The sequence below is a fragment of the Geotrypetes seraphini genome, chromosome 8 (genome assembly GCF_902459505.1).
Source record: "Geotrypetes seraphini chromosome 8, aGeoSer1.1, whole genome shotgun sequence".
Classification (NCBI taxonomy): domain Eukaryota; kingdom Metazoa; phylum Chordata; class Amphibia; order Gymnophiona; family Dermophiidae; genus Geotrypetes; species Geotrypetes seraphini.
The window spans coordinates 117,618,257-117,645,357 of record NC_047091.1 but is presented as its reverse complement, the minus strand read 5'-3'; the positions used below and the strand labels follow the sequence as shown (position 1 = coordinate 117,645,357).

General features: G+C 46.5%; 1 protein-coding gene across 1 annotated transcript in view; it reads left to right on the top strand.

Annotated features, from left to right (window-relative positions):
- SUGP1 (SURP and G-patch domain containing 1) overlaps nt 1–27,101 on the top strand; it is a 98,665-nt gene that overhangs the window by 33,435 nt on the left and 38,129 nt on the right. The window contains exons 5-9 of the mRNA XM_033954091.1: nt 406–529; nt 707–813; nt 10,851–10,974; nt 20,814–21,088; nt 23,949–24,055. Coding sequence (XP_033809982.1) covers nt 406–529; nt 707–813; nt 10,851–10,974; nt 20,814–21,088; nt 23,949–24,055 — 737 coding nt within the window. The remainder of the gene's footprint in view (nt 1–405; nt 530–706; nt 814–10,850; nt 10,975–20,813; nt 21,089–23,948; nt 24,056–27,101) is intronic.

Genomic DNA, 27,101 nt, shown 5'->3' with positions numbered 1-27,101 from the left:
TGGGAAGCCATTTTCATGCACAGTTGAAATGCATGTTGGATTTAGTCATGAAAAGCCTGAGGCCAGAGGATCCATACCTCAGAAAAATATTGTATAACTAGATTATCTAATTTTTTTACTTTTTTAATGGTGATCATTTTTTGAGGGTTCTCTAGATATTAGATGAATTGTTTAGGTTAGACATACGTTTCTTCTCATTACTGGGGAGGGGAGGGGGGGAAAGGTTTCTATAAAGGTTGAATGAATTTTGCCCATTAACTTGTGTTGCTTTGATCAGCTGCTTGCCCCCTTTTCACTCCTCTTCCCCATCTTGCTCTCTGTTTACTGTTATGGTTCTTAGAAATAATGTGGCTGTTGACTGTTTGGTGTATGAGTTGAACCCCAGTACTGACAGCCTGCTTAAAGTTTTACCCCCAGAGGATGCAGAGACCAGGAAAGTAATAGAGAAGATGGCACGGTTCGTGGCTGAAGGGGGCCAGGAATTGGAAAAAGTGGCTTTGGAAGACTACAAGGACAATCCGCTGTTTTCGTGAGTAATCTACAGTAAATTCAGTGAACTTGTGGGAAAAATAAAACATTTCAGTAAACATTTTCTAGAAGAATTCTGCATACCTGGATCTTAGTCCCATGTTTTTGACCTTAATTCAAAGAAAATGTTCTGTAATAGTGGTTGGTTCCATACACCAGTGTTTTTTTGCTTTTGCAGATTCTTGCAAGATAAGAACAGCCGGGAGTTCCTGTATTACAGAAAGAAAATGGCTGAGTTCAGAAAGGAATTTGAAGGCTCCAAAAACACCCCCTCTTCTCAGAAAGGTACAAGGAGCTCTTAGATATGTTCTAAAATAAGTGAATAAGAGAGATGGGGGTTCAGTGCAGGAAGTATATTGCAATGCACTTGATCTTAATTTTATAAGCTAAATGCTCATTTGAAGGGTTTCTTAAAGGTTCCTATAATCTGCATTGAGCCCTCCTCCCCCCCATGTCTAGTTGCATTAGTTTGTAGAATTGATCTGAAGTACTTGTATGTACAGTTAGTAACTTGTTTCCTTGTGCTTTTATTTAAAAAAATGCAGCCTCAGACAAATTTGTGCTTTCAAGCAATATCATGTTTTGACATCATTTCCTTTAGGAAGTCAATGTGTTTCAAAATTGACCAAGCAAATTAAAAGCCCTTAAATAAGATAGTATGAATACATTGAAAGTTTGTGCCTTTAAAAACAACCAAAAAAAAAATTGATCTTAAATTTTTGGAGTATGGCTGTGCATCTGGGGAACTAGATATAGAAAAAGAATTCAAGATTTTGTTTGAAGGAAAGGTGCTTTTTATAAACTAGACGTTGGATTGTGTAGGTTTAAAACCACATTTAGTTTTGTGCATAGAGCAACATGTGGACAAATAAAGTAGCTGTGCAGATAACAGCTAAACCTTAGCATATCAATGTTACTAGTGCAACAGGCATTTCTGTAACATCCCTTCTAGATTCCATACTCTAGGTCAGACATGGGCAACTCGGTCCTTGAGGGCCGGAATCCAATCGGGTTTTCAGGATTTCCCCAATGAATATGTATTGAAAGCAGTGCATGCAAATAGATCTATGCAGATGAAGCTTTCAGTTCTGGTTTGGCCTTTGTAGAGAGAGATCCTGGTTTGGACTGCTCCCAATGGTGTGAGGCGTACATACGTTGTATAATGAATAATCAGAAACACAGACTAACTGAATCTGAGAATAACTCACAGCCCCTGACGACGCCGATAGGCGAAACACAGACTTGTGTTAGGCATAAAGGTTCAATTGTGGAGAGAGATGATACATGGCGTATGAAGTAAAAGCCTAGTGGAGAAATTTGTACAGTACTTGAAGATTGGGAAGTTCAACATATGGACAATGATACAAGTTTGATATGAACTTTTATTGGATGGGAAGGGTTTAGATATATTTATTAGATATATTTATGTGATGAATTAGATGCACAAGTGTGGTTTGAGTGAAATTTTTGGGAAATAAAAATTGTGTATGGTTGAGAATGAGTTGCAATTGATATATAGCTCTTTGTGGTGTATAAAATGATGTATATTCATTGTGGAAATCCTGAAAACTCGATTGGATTCCGGCCCTCGAGGACCGGAGTTGCCCATGTCTGCTCTAGGTGTTTGATCCCTTACCAAAATCCAAACTAAGCATGTTTTCCTCCTACCTTAGAGAGAGAGATAGAGCCCCCTGCAGTTTTCAATTTTTGCAAGAAATCTGTGCAGAAGTCTTCTGATCTGATCTGCTCTGCATCTTTTTCTTATTTTTTTTTGCTTAAAGTTTGGGGGGGGGGGTTGGTGGTTTCAATGCCATCAGACCCCCATGCAGTGTCCTCTTCCAGAGGAAAGAGTGCAGCCATTGGAGCAAGACTGCTGCTTTACAGAGAAACTTCGGTGGACCTGTGGAGCCAGCCTGCTGTGTGCCACCCCTTCTCAGACTTGGGGTCCATTCCCCTAGGAGCTTGCTTGCCCTCTGACCCTGTCAGGAGTTTAAGCACAGGCTCTGTGTCCCGAGTAAAAATCCCTCCGGGTTTCAGGGCCCAGGCTGCGTTTCCTGCCCCCAGTCATGTGGAGAGGTTCCGTGTGGACAGAGGTTACAGTCCGACTGGCAGTCCAAAGATCTTCAGGTTTGGTCATTTTGAAGAAGTTCTGAGGCAAGAAATCCTTTCCCTCCATACATCTGCAGTGTACAGAGCTGGCATTCAGGCACTTCAGATTGTAAGTACACCTCCATTATTTCCTTTGGGAGCTTTGGAGGTGGTCTAAGGAACTCTATAAATCTCGTTTCTGAGGGTAGAGTTCAGGTCCCACCTCCCCAAATCGCAACAGCAGAGCAGAGGGTTTTACTCCCGTTACTTCCTAGTTCAGAAGAAGATGGGCGATCTGCGACCTATTTTGGATCTCAGAGCACTCAACAAATTTGTCAGAGAGAAATTCCGCATGCTGTCTCTGGAATCCTTGTATCCCCTTCTAGATCAGAACAATTGGTTATACTCTCTGGATCTCAAAGAGGCTTATACTCACATTCCGATTCATCCAGTCTCTCACAAGTTCCTCAGATTTCGGGTGGGAAATCATCACTTTCAGTACAGAATGTTACCCTTCGACCTGGCATCATCTCCCAGAGTCTTCACCAAGTGCCTGTTGGTGGTAGCAGCAGCTCTGCAAAACCATGGTCTGCAGGTTTTCCCGTAGCTGGACGATTGGCTCATCAAAGATTCAACCTCTCAGGGGGTTATTGTAGCGACCCAACGGACTACATGGTTCCTCCAAAGTTTGGACTTCAAAATCAACTTTCCCAAGTCCCAGCTACAGCCCCCTCAGACTCTACAGTTCATTGGAGCTGTATTGGACACTGTGCAACTCAGAGCATTCCTTCCTCAACAACGTCGGGATGCTCTCATTCAACTCTGCCTCAACGTGTCTTCCCTACCTTCAATTTCAGCAAGACACATGATGGTTCTCCTAGGTCACATGGCTTCTACTGTTCACGTGACTCCTTTTGCCAGACTTCACCTCAGAATTCCTCAGTGGACCCTGGCATCTCAGTGGGCGCAAGCTTTCGACCCACTCTCAGCACATTACAGTGACTCTTTCGTTGAGACAGTCTCTCCACTGATGGATGTTGTCTTCCAATCTCTCCAGAGGTTTACTGTTTCAAACGCCCCCTCATCAGAAGGTCCTCACCACAGTCTGCTTTTGTGGCTTCAGGGGAAGCTCTCGCCAGGGCAAACCCAAGAAGTCTCAGTGACGCCAGGCCGAAGTCCAGGCTACCCCGAATAGGAGGGAAACTTTGAGTTCAGAAAGTTTTGGGCAAAAATTTGTTCAGACAAATGGTCCTTGACGTTTTTTCGAGAGGGCTACAAGCTTGAATTCTTTCATCCTCTCTGGGATTTCTTTGTGGAGACTCCAGCTGGAAAACCAGAGAAAGCAAGCAAATTCCAAGCAACAGTAAAACGGCATCTGGATATTCAAGCCGTAGAGTCTGGACCAGACGCAGAGTCAGGCTTGGGCAGATACTGCATATACCATATTTTCACGCATATACCGTGCACCCGTGTAAAACGCGCACACGGGTATAGAGCGCGGGAAGCCAAAATTTATGTAAACAAATTAATATATCGCGCACACGCGTATACCGCGCATGCTGCTCCTTGAATTAAAACCTCCTTCTGCCGTCCCGACTCTCCTCTCGCAGTTCTCAGAGAAAGGGCGGGACCGCGGCAGAGGAAGCAACGCATGGCTCAGAGAAGGGGCGGGACCGCCGGCAGAGGAAGCAACAGGGCTCACTGGCATCGGGAACCAACGGTAGGCTGCTTCTCCGTGCAGTGGGGGCTGGGGATGAATCGGACGTCGGGGGGGTGCGAGCGGTCCTTCAGGGTGGGGCATCAGGCTTTCAGGGCTGGGGCATGAATCAGACGTCCGGGGGGGGGGGAACTATGTAAAAAAAAAAATTGTACAACGCGCTCACGCATATAACGTGCATGGTTATGCTCGGTTTGTAAAATCGTGTATAACGCGCACGTTATATGCGTGAAAATACGGTAGTTATCGTGACCAACAAAGACTTGGACGACTGGAGACCAATCCTGGTTCTGAAGTCTGTCAATGCAGCACTAAATGTGCTCAGGTTCCGGATGGAGACAGTGTGTTCCTTCTTTGCCTTACTGGCACCGGGGGAATTCCTAATCTTGCTGGATTTGACAGAGGCTTACATATTCATGGAATGCAGAAAATTTCCCAGGTTTCGTGTGCTGGAAAAAAATTTCAATTCTCTGCACTAAGTTTGGTTTGGTAACAACACCTTGCATCTTTATCAAGGTTGTGATGGTGGTAGCAGTTCATCTGTGCAAGGCAGGGATTCAAGTATACCCGTACTTGGACAATTGCTTAATCAGTACTCCGTCAAAGACCAAAGGTCACAAGGTAGTGACAGAAGTTGTCTAGCTCCTGCAATATCTGTGCTGGGTTAGCAATTTCTGAAATAAGTACCTGGAACCTACCCAATCCCTGGAGTACTTGGAGATTCTCTGCGATACTGCAGAAGGACAAGTTTTTCTTCCAGAGTCTCGCAAGCTGAAGCTAAAGACCTAGATCTTAAGAGTTCCTGGTAATGCCAATTCCTAAGGCTCGGCACTACCTGCAGGTCCTGGGGTCGATGGTAGTGACCTTGGGCAAAAGTTCATTTATGCTCTCTTCAGAATGCGCTGTTATCCCACTGGTCTCTTCAGACGAATTCACTGCTGATGCCGTTGAACTGGTTGTAAGAAGCACATCAAAGTTTGCGTTGGAGACTTTGAGTGGAGACAACTGTCCAAGAACTTGCCTCTCTGCATTAGAGAGTTGCGTGAGGATAGAAATCCCACCCGTCCCTGCCAGGATCCTCTCCATCAGGATCCTCTCCATTCCCGCAAGGAATTACCTCCATCCCCATAAAAAGCAGCAATTACTTCTGATAGGATCATCAATTCCACAATTTCTTTTGTGTTTCCACTGCTGGTTTCCTTCTTTGGTGGAACCCTTTTTTTGTTTTCTGTTCGGGTAATTAACTTGTAAACCCCCTCTTTTACTAAGGCTGACGTGTCCATTATATTATATGGATGAACCCTGCTTCCAAAGCCTTCCATCCCCGTGGGAGTCCCGTGGGCCAGAGGGGGGTCCCCGTGGGAGTCCTGTGGGTTAGGGGGGGATTCCTGCGATCCCCATTCCCGTGCAGACCTCTACTCTGCATTTCATTTTGGGTGGTACTGATGACAGATGCCAGTCTCTACTGGGAAGGCCATTGCAAAGGTCGGTCTGTTCAGGGCTGATGGTTACACTCTCAGAGAAAATGGCCAATCAACAGATTGGAACGGAATAGTGGTTGCCTAGTGCCACAGTCATTCAAAAAGACCCTGGAAGGCAAGGCGGTCAAGGTCTTCTCTGTCAGTACCACAGTGGTGGCCTACATCAATAGACAAGGAGGCACCAAGAGTGTTCCATTGAAGCTAGAGGCCCAGCTGTTTCACTGCTCTTGCTATATCGATTAACAGATCCTTTAAATTAGCTTCGGTTTCCATCTCCTCACTTTTTATGTTAAACGAGTCAAGTCCCCCTAATTTAGGAGAAGACCCAGTATATAAACTAGAGAATGACACGGTGAAAAAATTGGTCCCCGTCACCGTCTCACCATCCTCTGCACCGCCCCGTCACCGCCATTCCATTCACCGCCCCGTCACCGCCACTGCCATCCCATTCACCGCCCCGTCACCGCCACTGCAACCCCATTCACCGCCCCGTCACCGTCACTGTCGCATACATAAAAGCCTCAAACGGGTACGATTTTATATAATTTTCTTTATTTACGTTTAAAGGAAACATTCTGTAAAACTTTAAAACTTTAAAACTTTGTTTAATATTACTTAAAAACTATACAAAAACAAATAATTGTGTATTCTAAATTGCAAAAACAAACCAACCCCCAAACCGTAAAATAAAGCTACGGGACATAGAAAAGTCTTGCACGTACAGATTTAGCCACAATAAGTGTGGGAACCATACAGTGATATATGGGCAAATGCATTCATGCATGCGCACGTAAACTTGGGTGCATCTGAATAGACAGGAGACGCTTCTCAAGTTTACATTCTTTATTTGAACAGGAGCAAGGCCTAGTATGAACTACGGCGCTGGACAGTCCGGAAATTAACTTTCTCTCACCCTCTTAATCCCCAGCCTCTACACGTTTCCATACTAATCACCCCTCTTCAATCCAGATCCTCCCTCCCCCTAGGTCTAGCATCTCTCCCTCCCTCATTCCATGCTACTCGGTCCACCATGTCTCTCCCTGCCCCCCGTTTGCAGCCCGGTATCTCTCCCTCGTTATCAAACTCCCCACATCCTACCTTCGTACTCTTCGCTGTCACCGACAACTCCTACACCTCGCCTAAAACCCAACCTCGAAGACGTCCCGCACCGACGTCCCGCCCTCCTCTGACGCAGCTTCGCCTCCCGCCCTCCCCCCCCCCTCTGACGGAACTTCCTGTTTCCGGGAGGGCGGGCGCGGCAGAGGGAAAGCTCCGGGGCCGTCGCAGGTACCTGTATAAATTGCTGTTTGCTGCTGGCGATCTCGAAAACAAGTTCGGAGGTAGGGCTGGTGGGGGTTGAGATGGAGGGGGGGATGTGGTGCTATGGGGGGGGGGAGGAAGAGCGAGAGAAAGAAAGGGAAAGGGAGTCCCGGGTCCTTGGGGGGGGGGGTGCTCGGAGCGTGAGGGCAACCGAATGTGTCGGGACTTGGCGTCTCTGGGGAAAATGTGTACTCGGCGGAGAAATCTAACACCCGTTCACGAACACGGTGAAACACGGGTAAATAGCGGTTCTTAGAAGGGGGGACATTGGCCTGCGGGGACAAATCTATTCACCGTTTCCGCGGGCGGTGAATGGCCTTGTCCCCGTCGCCGCAGCGACTGCTAGTTTTCTTCCCCGTTTTCGGCGGTGACCCGCGGCTTAAATGCGGTGGCCGCGGGTAAACCGCCACCGTGTCATTCTCTAATATAAACCTAAAGATTGGATTGGACAGACATCTCATCTACAAGCCATTTCGGCTGTGCATGTAGAGCAGGGGTGTCAAAGTCCCTCCTCAAGGGCCGCAATCCAGTCAGGTTTTCAGGATTTCCCTGCTAATAGATCTCATGCATATTCATTGGGGAAATCCTGAAAACCCGGCTGGATTGCGGCCCTCGAGGAGGGACTTTGACATCCCTGATGTAGAGGGAATAGACAATGGATAAACAGTCTGTCAGTAGCCAGACTCTGGATCCGGGGGAATGGTCTTAGTCCCAAAGTGCTTTCAAAAAAAGTTATAAAACGCTGGGTGCAACTGACATTTGATCTCAGTATGTTGGTGAACAACAAGAAGGCTTCTCTATTCTTAATCCGCAAAGTAGAACTGGAAAGCGCCAGCATAGGTACCTTGATTCAACTGTGGCCTACAAGGAAACTGTTATACGTATTTCTTCCAGGGCCTGTGTTAGGCTGAATTATTCAAAGAATAGCAATCCACTGAGGGGTGCCTATCGGTTGGCTCCCTCAAAGTACAGGTAGCAAGCCTCTCGTGCTTTAGGGCTCAAGTGAAGAAAGGGTGTTTGACTTCTCATCCGGTTGTGTCCAGGTTTCTGGAGGGAATATTTCGGTTGCATCCGCCCATGTGACAACCATTTCCAATGTAGAATCCTACCATTGTGCTTTGGGCCTTTTAGTAAAGTCCCGTACAAGCCCTTACAAGAGGCATTGCTGATGGATTTGATTGCCAAATTGGTCTTCCTGGTAGCTGTAGCTTTAACAAAAAGCTAATAGGAGCTTTAGGCTCTGTCATACAGAGAGCCATTCCTCAGATTTACAGAGGCTGGTGTGCCAAGACACATGGTGCCACCTTCTAGGCCAAAGGTGTATGTTGACTGCCTGCATTCTGCAGGTGTAAAGAAAAGGGAGACATGAGGAGAGCTCTTCTCCATTTTCTCAAGGTGATGAATGATTTTCGTATTTCAGAGCATCTTTTGTGCTCACCAGTCCTGACTGACAGGGAAAGCTAGCATCTAAGGCTTCTTTTTCCACATGGATCTGCATGGCTATTTTATCTGTGTACAATGGCTGCGGTAAACAACTGTCAATATCATTGAAGGTACATTCCACCAGAAATGTGGTTGCTTCGTGGGCAGAATCTCAGGCATTTCCACCTGAGGAGATTTGTAGGGCGGCTACGTGGTCCACTCTCCATTCTTTCACATAGTTTTACAGAATGGATATGGCACAAATGGACAACACTTTTGGGTCCTTCTTGCTAGCAGCAGGCTCATTTGCTTTGCTCTAGAATCTGGGGAAGATTAGGTTCTTACCTCAATAATCTTCTTTCCAGTATAAAGGAACATGAGTCTTGATGCCTGCTCTGTCAGATATCAATTTAACCTGCTTACTGTCTCAGACATATATGTGTGTCACCAAATGCTTGCCTTGGAGCAGCCAAGAGAGCATAAAGATGAGTTTTATTCAGCTGTCAAGCAAGTACAATAACTGATGTGATAGCTCGTGGCGGCATAGTCCGTGGGAGAGCATAAAACAGCTGTATAAATATTAATGATGGTTGCACTCAGGTAGGTTTGCATTAAAGTTCATGGAGTTTAATTTATTGCCTTTGTTGGCAGAGAAGAAAAGACTTGATTTGGTCGGAGATTTCCCCTTGCCATTCTTATTATCTCTCTTCTTTAGGGGTGATAACTTGCTTTGGTATAAACTAAGGAGATTGGGCACTACCCACTGACACAAGGAGGCAGAGCTTGAAAAGCTGTGGATGATTCCTTCTGCAAAACTTGCAGGTAAAGGTGAATAATTCGCTGGTCAAGGCTCATGATCCTTTATACTAGAAAGAAGATTGAATTAAGAACCTAATCTTCCCTTCTACACTATTTTCTTCAGTTAAGCAAAAACTACAGACAGTGCAAAATATGGTGGCTCTTAATTTTTGTGAACCAAAATTTGAGAAAGTTATTCCATTGTATGTTAAACTGCACTAGCTTCCTATAGAGGCATGAGTTGTTTCTAAGCTATGCACCTTGGTCTCTTTCATTTTTAGCAATACTATTTGATAGATCTTGTTGACCTGCCTGAGAGAAACTGTGATATCAATTCTAGAAATATTTAATCCTCCACTTCCCTGTTGCTGAAAAGGTGGTTTATAAAACCTTTTTTCAAAGACAATTTCAAATCAGGCTTCCAAATGGTGGAACATTCTCCCATGAAAGCTAAGGTTGATGACTCATGTTAAGTTTAGGAAATCTCTTAAGACTTTCTTATTTCAGAAATTTATTAATTTTAATGTTGTTGTTCTTCCAGTTAATGACTGGTATCTTTGCTTTTTGTAAACCACACTGAACTTTCTAGGATAGTGCAGCATACAAGCATGAATTGTAAATGAGAAATGATATGTAGAAACCAAGAAATTTGTGGCCCTTGGTTAGGGATGCACCATGAAGTGAGTGCATCATCCTTTTTGTCTCCAGAGAAAGTGAAGTTGTTTACCTGTAATGGAGAGTTCTTTGTATAGATCAGAGGAATGCAGTTAGTCACCCTTCCCTTTAACTTGGGCAAGTCACTTAATCCCCCCATTGCCCCAGGTACATTAGATAGATTGTGAGCCCAGTGGAACAGACAGGGGAGAAATCTTGAGTACCTGAATAAATTCATGTAAACCGTCTGAGTTACCCTGGGAGAACAGTATAGAAAATTGAATAAATAAATATATACTGGAGAGAGAGAAGTATCTGAGGCACTGTGCCCATTCTTCTTCCTCCTCCTTCCCCCCCCTCCACACACACAGACACTCATATAGACACACCTTCTCAGAGGTTCAAATAGAGCTCTGGCACACAGGACTCTATAAGATTATGTAATCCAATATAGAAACCATGGAGTGTGTTGGCATTTTCCTGGTGTCTACAGAGAACCACTGTTACAAGTAAACAAATTACGTTCTCCAGAGGCTGCAAGCATGCACAATGTAGCCACTATGCCCATTCTTAATGCTCCTCTAATTTTCCGATAGTGATGTTAAATAGGTGTGATGGGAAATGTTTATTCCCCTGTTTTTGCTTGAAAAGAAAAGGAGACCACAAGGCTCAAAAGGATATTAGCATTCCTTGGGTTAGAAGGCAGTGGTGAGACTTCTGTGTTACTGCTATATTTAAACTCCTCCTTTTGCCCTTATTTCACCTTTGAGGTTCTTAGCACATATTAGGTTTTTGACTGTTTGGTGTGTGAGTTGAACCCAGTACTGACAACCTGCTTAAAGTTTCACCCCCAGACGATGAAGAGACAAAGACCGTTGCTGAGAAGCTGGCTCAGTTTGTAGCCGATGGGGGTCCAGATGTGGAAATGATAGCCATGCAGCATAACCGTGAAAACCCTGCTTTTAGGTAACAAACTTAATGTGCTGACAGTTGACAACAATTTATCCTTTCCCTTGTGCTAAAAATTTAGATAAAGTTCAGTGGCTATTAAGGATTGCATTTTCTGCCTGCAGACCACAAATTGGATATGATCCTCTAACGATGAGGACTTGGGCCTGTTTATTAAGCCTTGTTAGGTATTTATCGAAGAATTTAACATATATTAATTGTTGGTACATGCTTCCTGCAATATTCATCTAAAGTGAAAATTCATGTTGGTGGATGAAATGGGCGAGGACTGTATCTTACATTTAATGCACAAATTGTTACTGTGCATTAACTGCTAAAGAGGCTGTAGCTAAGCACATTTTAAGTTGACGGCTATGCAGTCTTCACTAAGTGTTGGGAATACTCCTAACAGTTACTGTGGAGATTTTGCATACATGACAGATTTTATAAATAGGCCTCTTGATGAGGATTTTTTTTTTAATGAAGCTTTTTCAGCATTTAAAGCCTGTTTTACATGTTGATAAGGGCTTTTATAAAATTGTGTAATAGCATACACAAGTATGCATATGGAAAGAGTGCATCCTATTTTTCCTTAGTATCCTGAAAGGACCAGTCCAGAACTTGTAGGTTATGCCCATCTACCAGCAGATGGAGATAGAGTATAGAACTGAGCTCTGCCCTAAAGGGCACTATGCAGTTGTTATAGTGTTCAGCGTGCTACCTCCTCCCTTTGGAGATGGCCAGATTCAGGGTCGGCTTAACCTATAGACCAAGGGCACTAGCACTAAAGGGCGCCAAACACCCAGTATCGTGACATGAACCCACAAGTTAAATTATCCTGCAGCTTCCCTCTGCCTCCTTCTCCAAGAAGGCAGTGCAGACAAATCTCTTTCATGCATATTCATTGTGGATATCCTGAAAACCTGGCCTGCCAGTAGATCTCAAGGACCGGACTTGGGCAGCCCTGACTTAAACTGTCTAAAGTAGATGCCTTGGTGAATTTTTTTAATGTTGGGAAGTGCTGTTCTTAGCGCGAATTCGGGTCTGGTGGCTATCTTGGATTTTCAGCTATTTATTTATTTTCGACTTCTCCCTGCTTTAAAAATTCAGATTTTTGCCAGGAAAACTGCTGGAATGGGGTCCTGAGGGTCTTCTAGCTTGGAATCATGCCAAATTTATGCAAATTTGCTGCTGTTTGAGTGTTTTGGGCCACATGGCGCGGTCGGGGGGGATAATTACTAGTTCAGCATCCCCTTCAGAGAAGCAGGTGATTACACACTCAGCTAGCCCGTCGGGGCGGCTGTTTTTTTGCTTTCAGGGCTTGATTCTGCTGCAGCAGCCAGCCGCGAGACGGACCCTCCGCAGCCTAAAGTGCGCAAGTTTCAGTCATCTGAGCGTGACTCTATGCCCCAGAGTCCAGATACCTTCTCAGGATGCATGAGATTTTGTGCTCTGAGTTGCTAGCCAAGGATCCGGCACCTGGCTGTTCCGTCTCCCTGCAGACATTTCTTCCTCAGGGAGTTCATCGTCTGTACCAGCTCCATCTGCTCCTGCTTCGCAGCCAGTTCTGCGTGTAACAGGGGCAAATCCGTTCCTCAAAGAGCCTTTGATTGCAAGACTATGCTGCTCAGATTGGTGGATCTGGATTTGAATGCTGGATCTGCAGATCCCTTAGGGGTTCCGGATCCTGGTACTGATCAGACTGTTGTACTCTGGTTTAACTTTGAGGTGGTGCTTGATCTGATGGCTCAGTCTTTGCAGGGATTGAGTGTGGATGCCAAGCTGCCTCCTTGCGTGTGCTTACAGTCAGAGTCCTTTCCTTGGCCTCCAAATTAGAGAATGGCACGGAGAAAAAATTTATCCTCATCACTGCCCTGTCCCTGTGACCACTGTCCCCGCAGCATCCATACAAGTCTCAGTACTACAATATTTAGCTTATTCCTTTCTTATAAATCAAAGTTCTGGCTGCTGAACTAGAGAAAGAGATATTCAGCTGACAGGGCTTTGTTTATAAATTTTTATCAACACAACTAATATACTACTTTATCCTAAAGCAAAAAAAAAAAAAAATATAAATATAAATTTTTTTTTCTACCTTTTTGTTGTCCGGTTTCTGCTTTCCTCATCTTCTCATTCATTTCCTTCCATCGACTGTCTGCCTTCTCTGTCTCTGTATGCCATATGCTCTGTTACTGTGCCTCTCCTTTCCATCTCTCCCTCCGACCCCACTCCAATTGGTCTGCCACCCATCTTCTTCCCTCCGCTCCCCCCATAGTCTGGAATCTGGCTCTTCCCCATTTTCCCTTCAGCGTCTGTTCCTCTCCACCCCATCTTCCTCAGTTCCCTTCAGCGTCTGTTCCTCCCTACCCCACCTTTCCTCCTTTTCTCCCTTCTTGCCCCTTACCTTCGCGGCAGACAATTTCTAAATTTGCTTCCTACCGAGGTGTTGAAGTTGCGTGTGGCTGCAGGAAAGGTCATTTCTGATGCAACTTCCGGTTTGGTCAGAGATGACCTTTACGGCAGCCACACGCAACTTCAACGCTCCGGCTGCTCGAAGGAAGAAAATTTAGAGAAATTGCCTTTCACAAAGGTAAGGAGCAGGGTGGGAGATGCTGAGGCGGTGGCGATTGGGCAGCAGCAATCAGGAGGGATGGAGAGAGATGCTTGGGCGGCAGCGGCTACCAGTATGGAGGGAGGGTGCGTGATCAGTGACCGCGCACGTTCCCTCCCTTAAGTGCGGAGACGAGGCCATTCACCGCTCCAAGGGGCAGTGAATGGCTTTGTCTCCGTAGCCGTGGTGAACGCTGTTTTTCTCCCCCCCCCCCCCCCCCCCCCATCGTTTCAGCGGTCACCCGCGGCTGACCGCAGGTAACAGCTACCGTGTCATTCTCTACTCCAGATATCAAGCGCATAGTTCTGGAACAGTTTGACTCTTTGGATTTGCTTTACCGAAATGCTAGTGCTATCTCCTGCCAGTATCAGGCGCAGGAGTAACAGCAGCTATTGCGGTGGTCCTAGGTGATTCCCGGAGTGCTCAGGTGTCCCAACGTATGCCACTACCTAGTAATAGTTTTTAACTCTGCTACTTGAGGAGTTAAGTTTGCTGTGGCGATGTCCTTCATGCTGCACCTGCCTTGCTTAATACATATGCTAGTGACTGAGATGGTAGAACCTCCTCCTCAGCTTCTGATGGCTGGGACATCCTGATGGATGGTTCTATGACCTTTGGAGGGGGCTGGTTTTCTGGGTCAGCATATTCTGTTAGCTGCTGATATGATCTCCATAGCAACTAGCCAGGCTGCCTTTCTTGGGGGACTACCCAATTGCTGTTGAGCAATTGGCTGGATGCCCTCATGACTTCGGGGATGGATCATCATCTGGCGCTGCCGGATGATATAGTGTTCCCCCTTTTTGGGGCTCCCGAAGGATTTTTTTGTGACTACTGACAACATTCTACTTCCTTGTTGCAGAGATCCTTTCAGGGGTCCAGGGATCGGTGTGCAAACTACAGGCGCTATCAGCCTGCCTCTGCCCGACTTGCCAGAAAGAGGGGGGGGGGGGGGAATTAAAAACAAAATGACACCTCTGAGCTGAAGACCCCTCTGGATATGGGGTTGGATCTTGGAGTATCTGCAGGCCTGGATGCACCTTATGGCAGACCAGTGGGTGTTAGATTTTTTTTCTGTCAGACTATAAGCTGGAATTTGCCCAACCCCTGTTAGTTTGGTTTGTGGCTTTTCCTGCCAGGGGACTAGACACAGCGCACTTAGTGCAGGTTACTCTTCAGTGCTTCCTGGATACTGGAGCGATAGATTCGGTGCCCAGCGCTCTTTTGGGCTCAGGCAGATACTCTTTATACTTGATCGTACAGTAGATTGGAGACATCTTCTGGATCTGACCTACCTGCAGGTGGCTCTCGGGCTTGCTCGGTTCCAGATGCTATACTCGCTCGAGGAGCACAGAGAGAGGAGGGACATGATCGAGACGTTCAAGTATCTTACGGGCGCATCGAGGCGGAGGAATATATCTTCTTTTTCAAGGGTCCCTCGACAACAAGAGGGCATCCGTGGAAAATCAGGGGCGGGAAACTACGAGGTGACACCAGGAAATTCTTTTTCACTGAAAGGGTGGTTGATCGCTGGAATAGTCTTCCACTGCAGGTGATTGAGGCCAGCAGCATGCCTGATTTTAAGGCCAAATGGGATCGGCACATGGGATCTATTCACAGGGCAAAGGTAGGGGAGAGACATTAGGGTGGGCAGACTAGATGGGCCGTGGCCCTTATCTGTCGTCTATTTCTATGTTTCTATGAGACCGTGATATCGATCTTTACAGCAGTGGCTCCAGAGGGGTTTCTTGCTTCCTTGAATTTTACGGAGGCGTATTTACAGATTCCCATTATTTTCCAGCTTCCCACTACTTTCTGAGGTTTCATATGCAGGATCGTCATTTTCAGTTTTCGGGTCTGCCCTGTGGTCTGATGACAGCACTACTGACCTTTACCACTGTGCTGATTGTTGGGGCGGCTCATTGGAGAAGGCTGAGGTTGCAAGTTCACCTAAATCTGATTACTCAGAGCGCATTCATTAGAAGCGGAGCATGGCATGGTGGAACGGGTGTCTAGGTTCTGATCGGAGACAAAAGCTGTGTTTGCAGATTTTGGAGAGTGTGGCCCAGTGGTTAAAGCTACAGCCTCAGCACCCTGAGGTTGTGGATACAAACCCATGCTGCTCCTTGTGACGCTGGGCAAGTCACTTAATCCCCCCATTGCCCCAGGTACGTTAGCTAGATTGTGAGCCCACCGGGACAGACAGGGAAAACTGCTTGTGTACCTGAATAAATGCATGTAAACCGTTCTGAGCTTCCCTGGGAGAACGCTATAGAAAATTGAATAAATAAAATAAAAACCCACAAGTCGACACCCTCAGCTATAGGTTCTAGGCTCCATGGGGGCCTGCCGGAGGTGATTCCTTGGGCAAGGGCGTACTTGCATCCTCTTCAGCAGGCCTGGCTCTCTCACTTGACGGCCCACCGAGATGTCTTAGCCTTGAAGCTTCACCCTCGGTCCCTGTGTCAGGGTGTTCATTGCACGTTGCCTCCTGGATAGGGGTAATCACGGATGCCAGCCTTTGGGGCTGGAGGGGCTTGCTGCCCTCGTTGCCTTCAGGACAGCTTGACTTCTTGGCAGAGGAAGTGGCCCATCATCATTCGATGTCACAGAATCTCTTCACTATACCCTCTTTAAAAATGATTAACACATTGCACTCTAATAACTTTGCCGTCACAGTCGCTACTCTGGAACTCGATGCCTAATTATTTGCGTAGTGAACTAGACTTAAAACAATTCAAAGTAAAACTGAAAACTTTTTTGTTCCAAGACGCCTTTGGACAATAACTGTCCTTTTAAGGGCATACTTTAATGTTTTAATATTTTTTAATATTTCAAGGTCTTAATATTTCAATATTTTAATATTTGCATATTTTAAAAATTTCATAAATCTTAAACTCTTAAAATCTTTGAAAATTTCAATTATAAAGTAAACTGCTATCTTACCCAAGCCTACCGTACTTTCCTTTTATGTTTATCTTTTCTATAAAAACTGTAGTTCTTCCCCACTTCCCTATTGCTTGCATAGGTCCGTTTTCTTATATTTGGATTTTTCCAGAACCCCTTGTTTTTATAATGATGTACGTTTTTATTTTTATGTACTATTACATTGTAAACCACTTAGATATTTGATTAAGCGGTCTAAAAAATCTCTTAATAAACTTGAAACTTGATTTATCTAGCCCTAATGACTTCCTGAGGTCGCTGGAGGGGCTGGCGCACCTTTTCTTTTGGTCGGAACGTTCTCTCCCGACACTGATGATGGCACAGGTGGCCGGAGTGGACTATATTCAAGCGGACTTCATCTGCCGTCAGACTCTATAGACACTAGAGAGTTGACCCTGTCGCCTCAGGTGCTTCAGGCACTTGTGAGGCGCTGAGGTCAGCCCCACATCGACTTCATAACCTCGGAGGAGAAAAACCAAACAAACTACACCACGCTTCTTTAATCGCAGATTTGAGCCTGAAATCATGGGGATCGAAGCTCGAGTACAATCAGGGCCGCCAGACATTCTTCATTCCATCTTTCTGCCCAAGCCGAGGTCCTTCGATGGCTTGACAGTCATTCATACAGCATCCTTCTATTGGCTCCAGACTGGACTCAAGGACTCTGGTGTGCAGCTCTGATACATGTGCAGGTTCGGAGCAGTTGGCGCCTGAGCATCTACCCGATCTTTCTCACTCGGGCCCCGTTGTCATGGAAGTTTTGGGTCGCTTTGCTCTTCCGGCTTGGCTCTTGAGTGCGCAGCCTTAGATCCTACAGGCTCTTCGGATCTTGTGCTTTCTCCACTGCTCAAATCTATGAAGTCATCCCGGGTGCCTGCCTACGTTAAGACTTGGGAAACCTTTCTCCTTTGAGGTGACCAGGTTCTTTGGGGGGGGGGGGGCCTTTGTTCGGCTCCAGGGACACGGATCCTTCCCTTTCTCTGAGCTGATCTGAGTTCTCATAGTGGTGTTTTTGTTCAGTCTGTCCTGTTTCCCATTTCTAGATAGTCTGTTCTAGTTCACATCGCATCCGGTTATTGCTCAATTTTCACAGGGGCTCTTCGGTCCAGCCACCCATTAAGCATCTGTTCCGGTCTGGTATTTTGACATGGTGCAGTCGGGCCTTGTCAGAGTTCCTTTTGAGCCTCTTCTGGATGTGTTGCTCCTAGACTTAGCCCTCATGGCTGTCTTCTGCTCGCCATCACTTATGCCAGTAGGGTTTCCAATCTGTGGGCATTGTCTTGTCAGGAGTCCTTTCTAAGCGTTTCAGGAAACCTTTCTAAGGTTTCTCTACAGTTCCTTCCTTTTTGTAGAAAGTGGTTTCAGTTTTCCCTGACTTTCAGGAAGTGTGTTTGCCTGTTTTTTCAGTTGCTGAGTTCCAAACATCAGGATTGGCTTCTTTGGAACCTAGGCATATGCAGGATGCTTCTGCGTTCTCAGAAAGGCACTGACGAGTTTCGTCTTTCTGGCTCTCTGTGCTGACTCGTTTGTTGAAGCGTGGTGTAGAGAATGACACGGGGAAAAATCTGTCCCCGTCACTGCCCCGTCCCCGGTCCACCGTCCCCTTCACCACCCCGTCACCGCCATTCCCTTCACCGCCCCGTCACCACCACCGCCATCCCTTTCACTGCCCCGTCACCGTCATCGCCATCCCATTCACCGCCCCGTCACCGTCATCGCCATCCCATTCACCGCCCCGTCACCGTCCCCGCAGCATCCATATAAGCCTCAGTACTGCAATATTTAGCTTATTCCCATAAAAGTGCCTAATTGGCAGGTCCGATGGCAAAGCAAATCTACCACACTTACATAATTTACCGTTCCCAACCTGAGACCTTTTTCATAGTACCCTGATAACTCAGAAAAGCAAACACAGCAACACACCGAGAACGCCCACCAGATTAAAATTAATTTAAAAGAGGCTTTCCCAGAGACCTTCCTAGCATACTATACCCACCATCACCCAAAGCAGAGAAAATAAATATCATGAAAACCCTTCCTACATTTTTCCTGCACTATAGAGAAATACAGCAAGAAATATAGCAAGTCATCAGATTTAGTTAAACAAGTGCAAGGACAAAGGAACCGCAGACATCTAAAAGTCTAATCTAGAGTAACTACTACCATACCGCGCTCCTGCCCCTTTTAAGGTACTGAACACTGTAAGAAGCGAGCACAAATAGATGTGCCTCTGGTAGCACTATAAAGCATACTAAGTCACACGCATTTACCTGCCCTCACGCTATCACAGGCCAAGCATCCCTCATCCTATGCAATCGGGAACGGGGTCCAAGCCGGTCCCCCATGATCTGCCATCTCTACCTTACTATTCCCCCATCCCACCTTCAAACTCACACCTGAAATCACCCACCGATTTCCTTCTCTGACACCCCGCCCCCTCTGACACAACTTCTTTCCTTCAGCTGCCTTCCGCCAAGGCAAAAAAACAAACAAACAGGAAATGGCATCGGGAGTGAGCTGTAAACTGGAGCAGGGAAGGTCCGCAGCTTTCAAAGAGCCGTGCACGCGCTGCTGCTCTGTTGTTCAATCTTCTCCTCTGACGCAACCGGAAACAGGAAGTTGCAGCAGAGGAGAAGATTGAATAACTTGAGCAGCCTTGCGTGCGGCTGGGCGAAAAAGAAAGCCGGCAAACTCTGCATCTAAGGTGAGGTGGAGGGAGAGAGATGGCAGAACGCTACGATCGGGCGGGTGGGGGCTGCTGGACCGCGCAATCCTTGATTGCCTCACTGCGGAGACAAGACCATTCATCGCTCCACAGGGTGGTGAATGGCCTTGTCCCCGCCCCGTAGCGACCACTATTTTTTCTTTTCCCGTTTTGGCGAGTTACCCACGGCTACTCGCAGCTAGCCGCGGGTAACAATCACCGTGTCATTCTCTAGCGTGGTGTTCCTGCTTCTACAGCCACGATTTCCAGGCGGTTCCGAGAAGCCATTTCATACACCTACATTCTTGCAGGGAATGAGTCCCCTGTTTCTGTTCAGGCACATTTTGCCAGGAGTGTGGCTTTTTTGTGGTTCGAATCTAGATCTTTTCCTCCTGAGGAGTTTTGCAGGGTGATGACGTGGTTTGTTTCTTCCCACGTTTGCCAAATTCTACAGAGTGGATGGTACTGCCTGCAAGAACTTGACTTTCGGGTTCTCGATCTTGAATGCCGGCACAGCAAGCCCACCTTGACTAGTTGGGGGACTGCTTTTGTACGTCCCTATGTAGTCTAGAATGTCTCACTTATTGCACCGAAAAAGAGATTATGACTTACCCTGGTAGGCTCTTTTTCAGTAGATAGGTGAGACATTCTAGACACCCGCCCTGTCCTTGCTGTGCCTGCTTGTAGAGTTCAGGTCAGATGTCTGTTTCCCTGTGCTTCTCCTATCTGTTTTATGGAGACCGGCCAGCCCTTTGGGGCTAGGGAGAGTTTTGTGACTATGCATGTTCTGGGAGTACTTCCTGAGCTTCTTTAAAGTCTATGTTGATGGTGGATAGTATTGTTATTTGTTTTGAGCAGAACTCTTGTTAGGCCTGTTGTTGCAGGTGCCTCTATTTCACAGATGGTAGTGCCTTTCTATGCTTGGGTATGGACTGATGGGAGGAGCTAAGCTTGCCTGTAATGTACCCTAGAGGCGGAGTGAAAAACTTATAGTTCTCTTCTGCAACATATGCAAGTAAAGTGAAATAACCTATGGTCTAGAACAGGGGTGGGCAACTCCGGTCCTCGAGGAATCCAGTCGGGTTTTCAGGATTTCCCCAATGAATATACATTGAAAGCAGTGCATGCAAATAAATCTCATGCCTATTCATTGGGGGAAATCCTGAAAACCTGACTGGATTCTGGCCCTCGAGGACCGGAGTTGCCCACCCTGATGTAGAATATCTCACCTATCTACTGGAAAAGAGCTTACCAGGGTAAGTAAATAATCTCCTTTTCTTAAGCCACCTTAATAATGGCTTATGCACTTCTCTTTTAGGAAATTATCCAGAGATCATTCATTTATTTCAGTAGGATTTAACACAGTAGACCTTCGGATTATTCATATTCCAAATTTGTCACTATTCGGCTGAATTAAAAATAATGTATTTGGGGTACTATTGGAGTCCAAATTGAATTGAATACAAACATTCGGTACAGCCCTAGTTTTATCTTGAATGAGTGAGATGTTGGGATTCTCAAATCTAAACCTGATGTTCTCATGTGCTGGCCATACTACACTAGCATAAAACATCTTTTTTTTTTTTTTTTTAAATACAGGTTTCTGTATGATCCAAACAGCAAGGGCTTCAAGTATTATAAGCACAAACTGGATCAGTTTCGGAAGGCTAAGTCATGTCGCAAAGCTCTTGTTCCAGAGTCTGTCCCAAAGCGCAAAAGTATTACTGAAGTAACTCCGGCTGCCTCTTCATCCTCTTCCTCATTGCCAGTGGCTAAACGGAAGAGGAAGAGTAGATGGGGGCCAGAGGAGGAAAAAGTGGATGTGCTTCCAGAAGAGGTTTGCCAAGATGTGCCAGAAACAAATTTACTGACAGGTGAGCTGTTCTGTTGTGTTTTGGGGATGTTATGTTTAAATGATTTTTATTATTCCAGCAGTAAGAAGCAAATACAAACAGTAGTACCATTCAGGAAATAACATTTTCAACAATATAATCAGTTCCCCTCCCATCCCCCCCTCCCCTTCCCTCCCCTCCCCAAGAATCCATGGCCAGTCCAACAGCTGAGAGTGGGAATAAAATCTTAAAGATTCAAAAGTCTACTGCGAACCTGCGGTGTGAGGTCCTGCCAGAAGTGCTCCCACACCTGACAAAATTTGCGACCCGGGCCAAGAGTCAAGTCTCCCACCATGCGTCTCTCCAGTGTTGCGTGCACTATCATTAGGGATCTCCATTGTGCATATGACGGGGGATCACGGGAGAGCCAGTTGGTGAGGATGGCTTTTTTTCCCATCAAAAGGGCTCTGGAGATAAATGCTGACATTCCCCTGGATTTGGGCGAGGCTATATTATAAAATCCAAATAACGCCCTCGGTTGTGGAATAGAGAGCTGCACGGGAACGGGGACGACGGGAATCCCGCGGGACCTGCGGGTTTCCCCTTTGGGTCACGGGGATCCCGTGGGGACGCCCCTAGGGTCGCGGGGATCCCGTGGGGATGCCCCCTAGGGTCGCGGGGATCCCGTGGGGACGCCTCCGAGGGTCGCGGGGTTCCTGCGGGGTTGGATGTACTCAGTCGCGCGGCTCTTCTCCCTACCTTCTCTGCTTGCAGCACAGAGCCGAACGGAAGTCTTCCCGACGTCAGCGCTGACGGAGGGGAGGGAGGGCTTAAATAAAGCCCTCCCTCCTTCCGACGTCAGCGCTGACGTCGGGAAGACTTCCGTTTGGCTCTGTGCTGCAGGCAGTGCAGGTAAGGAGGAGAGCAGCCTCGCGGTTCGAGTGGCTACCAAGGGAGGGGGCGGTCCGCCCCGCCACACCCCGCCCCGGTTGCAGCACAGCCGGCCAGGTCCCCTTACTTTTGTGGCACTTCCCCGACCGACCGACAACAGCCCCGGTCCGACAATCCTCCCTGCCCTGTAGCTGCGAATCTAAATTATCTTCTTACAGCAGCTGTAATAAGGTAATTTAGATTCGCAGTTAAGGGCAGGGAGGTTTGTCGGACCGGGGCTGTTGTCAGTCGGTCGGGGAAGTGCCACAAAAGTAAGGGGACCTGGCCGGCTGTGCTGCACCCGGGGCGGTAGAGAAGGAGTGGGGAGAAGGACGCTGAAAGGCCATGGGGAAGACGGGAGGGGGGGGGAAGGACTCTGAAAGCACTTGAAGACAGAGGAGGGAGAAGGACGCTGAAAGCACATGGGGAATATAAAGGGGTGGAGAAGGACGCTGAAAGGCCATGGGAAGGGCGGGGGGGGGAGGACTCTGAAAGCACTTGTGGAAGACAGAGGGGGGAGAAGGATGCTGAAAGCACATGGGGAAGACAAAGGGGTGGAGAAGGACGCTGAAAGGACATGGGGAAGACGGGGGGGGGTGGAGAAGGACGCTGAAAGGCCATGGGGAAGACAGAGGGGGGAGAAGGACGCTGACAGGACATGGGGAAGATGGGGGGAGAAGGACGCTGAAAGGAAATGGGGAAGAGAGAGTAGGGAGAAGACGCTGGCAGGGAAGAAGACAGATGCCAGACTATGGGGGGAGCGGAGAGAAGAAGATGGGTGCCAGACCAATTTGGAAGGGGGAAGAAAGGGAGAGGCACAGTAACAGAGCAAATGGAAGATGCAGAAGAAAGAGAGACAGTGGATGGAAGGAATTGAATGAGAACATGAGGAAAGCAGAAACCAGGCAACAAAGGTAGGAAAAGAATTATATTTCTTTTTTTTTTATTTTGCTTCAGGATAAAGTAGTATATTAGTTGTGTTGATAAAAATTTATAAACATTAGAGGCTCTGGTAGAAACCCATTTGCAAAGTATGTATTCTTCCCAATTAATATTTTCAAATTAATAAAGTCTTTTTGCTTATTTGTAAATGGGTTTCTACCAGAGCCTTTAATTCAGTAGCATAATTAAATGAAATAACTATTTCTGAAGTTTATAGGGACGGGCGGGGACGGAGGGGATTCCTCGCGGGGACGGGTGGGGACGGAGGGGATTCCTCACGGGGACGGTTGGGGATGGAGGGGATTCCTCGCGGGGACGGGTGGGGACGGGTGGGATTCCTCACGGGGATGGGTGGGGACGGGTGGGATTTCTGTCCCCGCGCAACTCTCTATTGTGGAAGCCATCGCCGTCCCCAAAGCGATGTAGTATATAGGCCCAGATGTCTCCAAAACTGTTGGATTGCGGGGCAGGCCCAAAACATGTGACTCAAAGATGCGTGAGCCTGATTGCATTTCGGGCAAGAATGTGACGCAGTAATCCCCATCTGGGCTGCACATTCCGGTGGAATGTAAAGTCTAAGAACAATTTTCAATTGCATTTCCCAGTGAGTAATATTGGGCGACACCTTCTGAATGTTCTTCAGGACCCGTTGTAACTGTTGAGCAGTCAACTGGCAATGTTGGGGATGTTAAAGGGAAACTGTGCTATGAGTCATCCAAGAGTTAATGAATGAGTGCTGGCAATAGCCATGCATGAACGCTACTTGGAATTTGTTTTCGCTGAGCAGATTTAGCTTGGTGATTCCCCAGGACTATTGAGGCCCTGCATTCTGTGAAGGACTAGAAAAAGATTTGACAATAGCATGGCAGAGGGTTACAGACATAATCTCAGATTTGTAGATCTTTAGAATTGTTTATGAAATGTTAAATTACAATGTTCCAGTAAATAAAGGGCTAGAGGGGGCAGCATAATATGAGTAATTGCAGTTTTATTCTTTATTCAGGATAAAAATTAAACTCTTCTATTGCAGTTAATGATCTGAAAGGTTTGGGTTATGAAAAGGGAAAGCCCGTGGGACTGGTAGGTGTGACGGAGTTGTCAGAAGCACAGAGAAAACAGCTGAAGGAGCAGCAGGAGGTAATACCATAAGGCAAACAGTGACATGCTAGGGGTTAGAGCACCAGACTCTGGAAACTCATCTGATTATAAAACCTCAGTCCCTTCATTTATCTCCCTTGCCCAAGTAGGGAAGAGCTGAAGAACAACACTGATCTTTTCCCTACTGTTCATTGAAGACTAGTAGAGAATTACAATGGGACAGATACCCGCAGTTAACCATGAAACAGGGACAGTGACAAACTTTGTCTCCATGTCATTCTCTAAAAACTTGAGATTAGTATCAATATGTAAAAACTTAACACATCTTAAGACAATTGGCAACTGAATTCAATGATTAAGAAAAACTGCAGAAGCTGCTTTTGGATTTAAATGAACTACTGTTACTGCCTGTCTTTTGTTTCAAATCTATTCTTGGTTCGGCCCCTATGTACTTGGTTTCTCATTTTAACTTAGATTGCTCTATTAGGCCTACATGCAGAGTTCATATGTTTATCCATCCAACAATTAAGGCCTGCCTATACAAAAGAATACTTGCTTTCCAAGCAGGTCAACAGAACGATTAGCTGGGTAACATTATCATGCACTCCTCATCCTATCTAAGTTTTAGAAAACTATTAAAAACAAACTTGTTCAACCAATTTGTAACCTAAGAACCCTTAAACCCCTATCTCTTTATACTCTAACCCAGGGGTGCCCACACTTTTTGGGCTTGCGAGCTACTTTTAAAATGACCAAGTCAAAATGATCTACCAACAATAAAATTAAAAAAAAACACAACGCACACTGTACGCATAGAATTGTTAATTATCATTCCTATTCCGGGGTTTTTTCAAAGAGGTCAAAGCAGATGACTCTATGCACTGTAACAACCATACAAAAATAGACAAATACCCACCCCCTCCCTTTTTACTAAACCACGATAGCAGTTTTTAGCGCAGGGAGCTGCGCTGAATGCCCAGCGCTGCTCTCGACGCTCATAGGCTCCCTGCGCTAAAAACCTCTATTGCGGTTTAGTAAAAGGGGACCATAGTGTAAAATATAGATAGCAGATATGAATTCAGATACATTTTGATCACTAAATTTAAAATAAAATCATTTTTCCTACCTTGTCTGGTGATTTCATGAGTCTCTGGTTGCACTTTCTTCTTCTGACTGTGCATCCAATCTTTCTTCCCTTTTTGTAGCCTGTATGCTTCCTCTCCTCCTGACCTCATTCCCCCCCCAATGTTTTTTTCTTCTCTCCCTGCCCTCTCTTTCTTTCTCTCTTCATGCCCCCTTTCTTTTTTTCTGTTTCTCTTCTTTCCTTCTGTCTCCCTGCCTGCCCTCTTTCTCCCTCCCTGCCCTCCCCCAAGCCACTGCCACTGCCATCGGATAACAGGCCCCCAAAGCCGCCCGCCGCCGGCCAAGCTCTCCCTGCTTCGGCCCACCAGCATTCCTCTCCCTGACGTCAATTTTGCCATCGGAGAGGAAGTTCCGCTGGCCAGAACTTCCTCTCCGACGGCAGAATTGACGTCTGGGAGAGGAAGGCTGATCGGCCCAAGATCGACCTATTGGGAGAAATGCTGCCGGGTCCTGCCTTTGAGGAAACAGGCAGGACCTGGCAGCAAGAAGAGCAAATCGCAAGCTTCACTGACCTGTCTCCCGCTTTAGCCCGCGAATGGGGCTCTAACATGTGCGTGCCGGCTTCCTTTCTCTCTCCCCCGGACATAACTTCCGGTTTCAGAGGGAAGAGAAGGGAAGCCGGTACAAGCACACGTTAGCCCCCGGAGCATAAATTCTCCAAGCCGGGTTTTGGTTTTTTTTTTTAATGTTGAGCAGCGGAGGCAGCAGCAGAATTCAGGAGCAGGCCAGTCAGGAGGGGAAAAAAGAGAAGGGAAGAAGGGAACCCACTCTGCGATCGACTGGGGTCGCCTGAGCGAGCGACCTGTCAATCGCGATCAACGTGTTGGGCACCCCTGCTCTAACCGACTTGTAACCTAAGAACGCTTAAGCCTTATCTCTGTACTCTGCCTACATGTATTCGCTGACTTTACATTAGAGAATGACACGGGGAAAAAATCTGTCCCCGTCACTGCACCGTCCCCGGCCCACCATCCTCTGCACCGCCCCGTCACCGCCGTTCCCTTCACTGCCCCGTCACCGCCATCCCTTTCACCGCCCCGTCACCGCCACTGCCATCCCATTCACGTCCCCGTCTAGCACCCATCTTCTTCCCTCCGCTCCCCCATAGTCTGGCATCTGTCTTCTTCCCTTCCAGCGTCTTTTCCCCACTCTGCCTTCCACATTTCCTTTCAGGGTCTGTTCCTCTCTACCCTCTTTCAATGTCTGTTCTATTCCTTTCCACCACCACCCTTCCCTCCCTCCTTTACCATCTGTTCCTTTCTACCACCCTTCTTTCATATCTTCTATCAGTCCCCCCACCATCACTAGCAGTGTCTCTTCTCCCTTACCATGAGCAAATAGAACTTCTGAAAATTGTATTGCTGAGGCATTATTTCTAGTACGCCTTTTTTTCCAGATGGATAATGGCATCAATTTTATCATTCTTACTGTCTGCTCTGATTTCATTCACAATTTGGTTTGTGTTTTGTACCTGAGGATTCCATGAGGCATTTAACCTTTTCCTGTCTCTTCTGTGATTTCAAGTTGATTCCTTCAATAATGGAGTCTCAAGGCAGTAGCAGTTTTCTATTTTAGGCTCTTTTGACATTGTTTAAGGGATTTCTTGTACATTTGGTGCTGGTCTTCTTTGATGAGGTCACTTCAGAATCTATTTCCAAGAAAGAGAAACTTTTTCCCTTTCACCCCCTCCTTCCTTGTGTGAGCCGGAACACGCGGTCTCCGCAAGCAAGTAATTTTATATCATTTTCATTCTATTCATTCATAGAAATTAAAGTCTAGATAATGCCAGTCACATAACAAAACATGATTTTACAAAAATAATTACCTGCACAGTCAAGCCTGCAAGGATTACTAGATGTCTTTCAGCAGCTCCCCTCCCTCCCTCCCCCTTACCTTTGTGGCCAAGTCAAAATGATCTACCAACAATAAAATTTTAAAAACA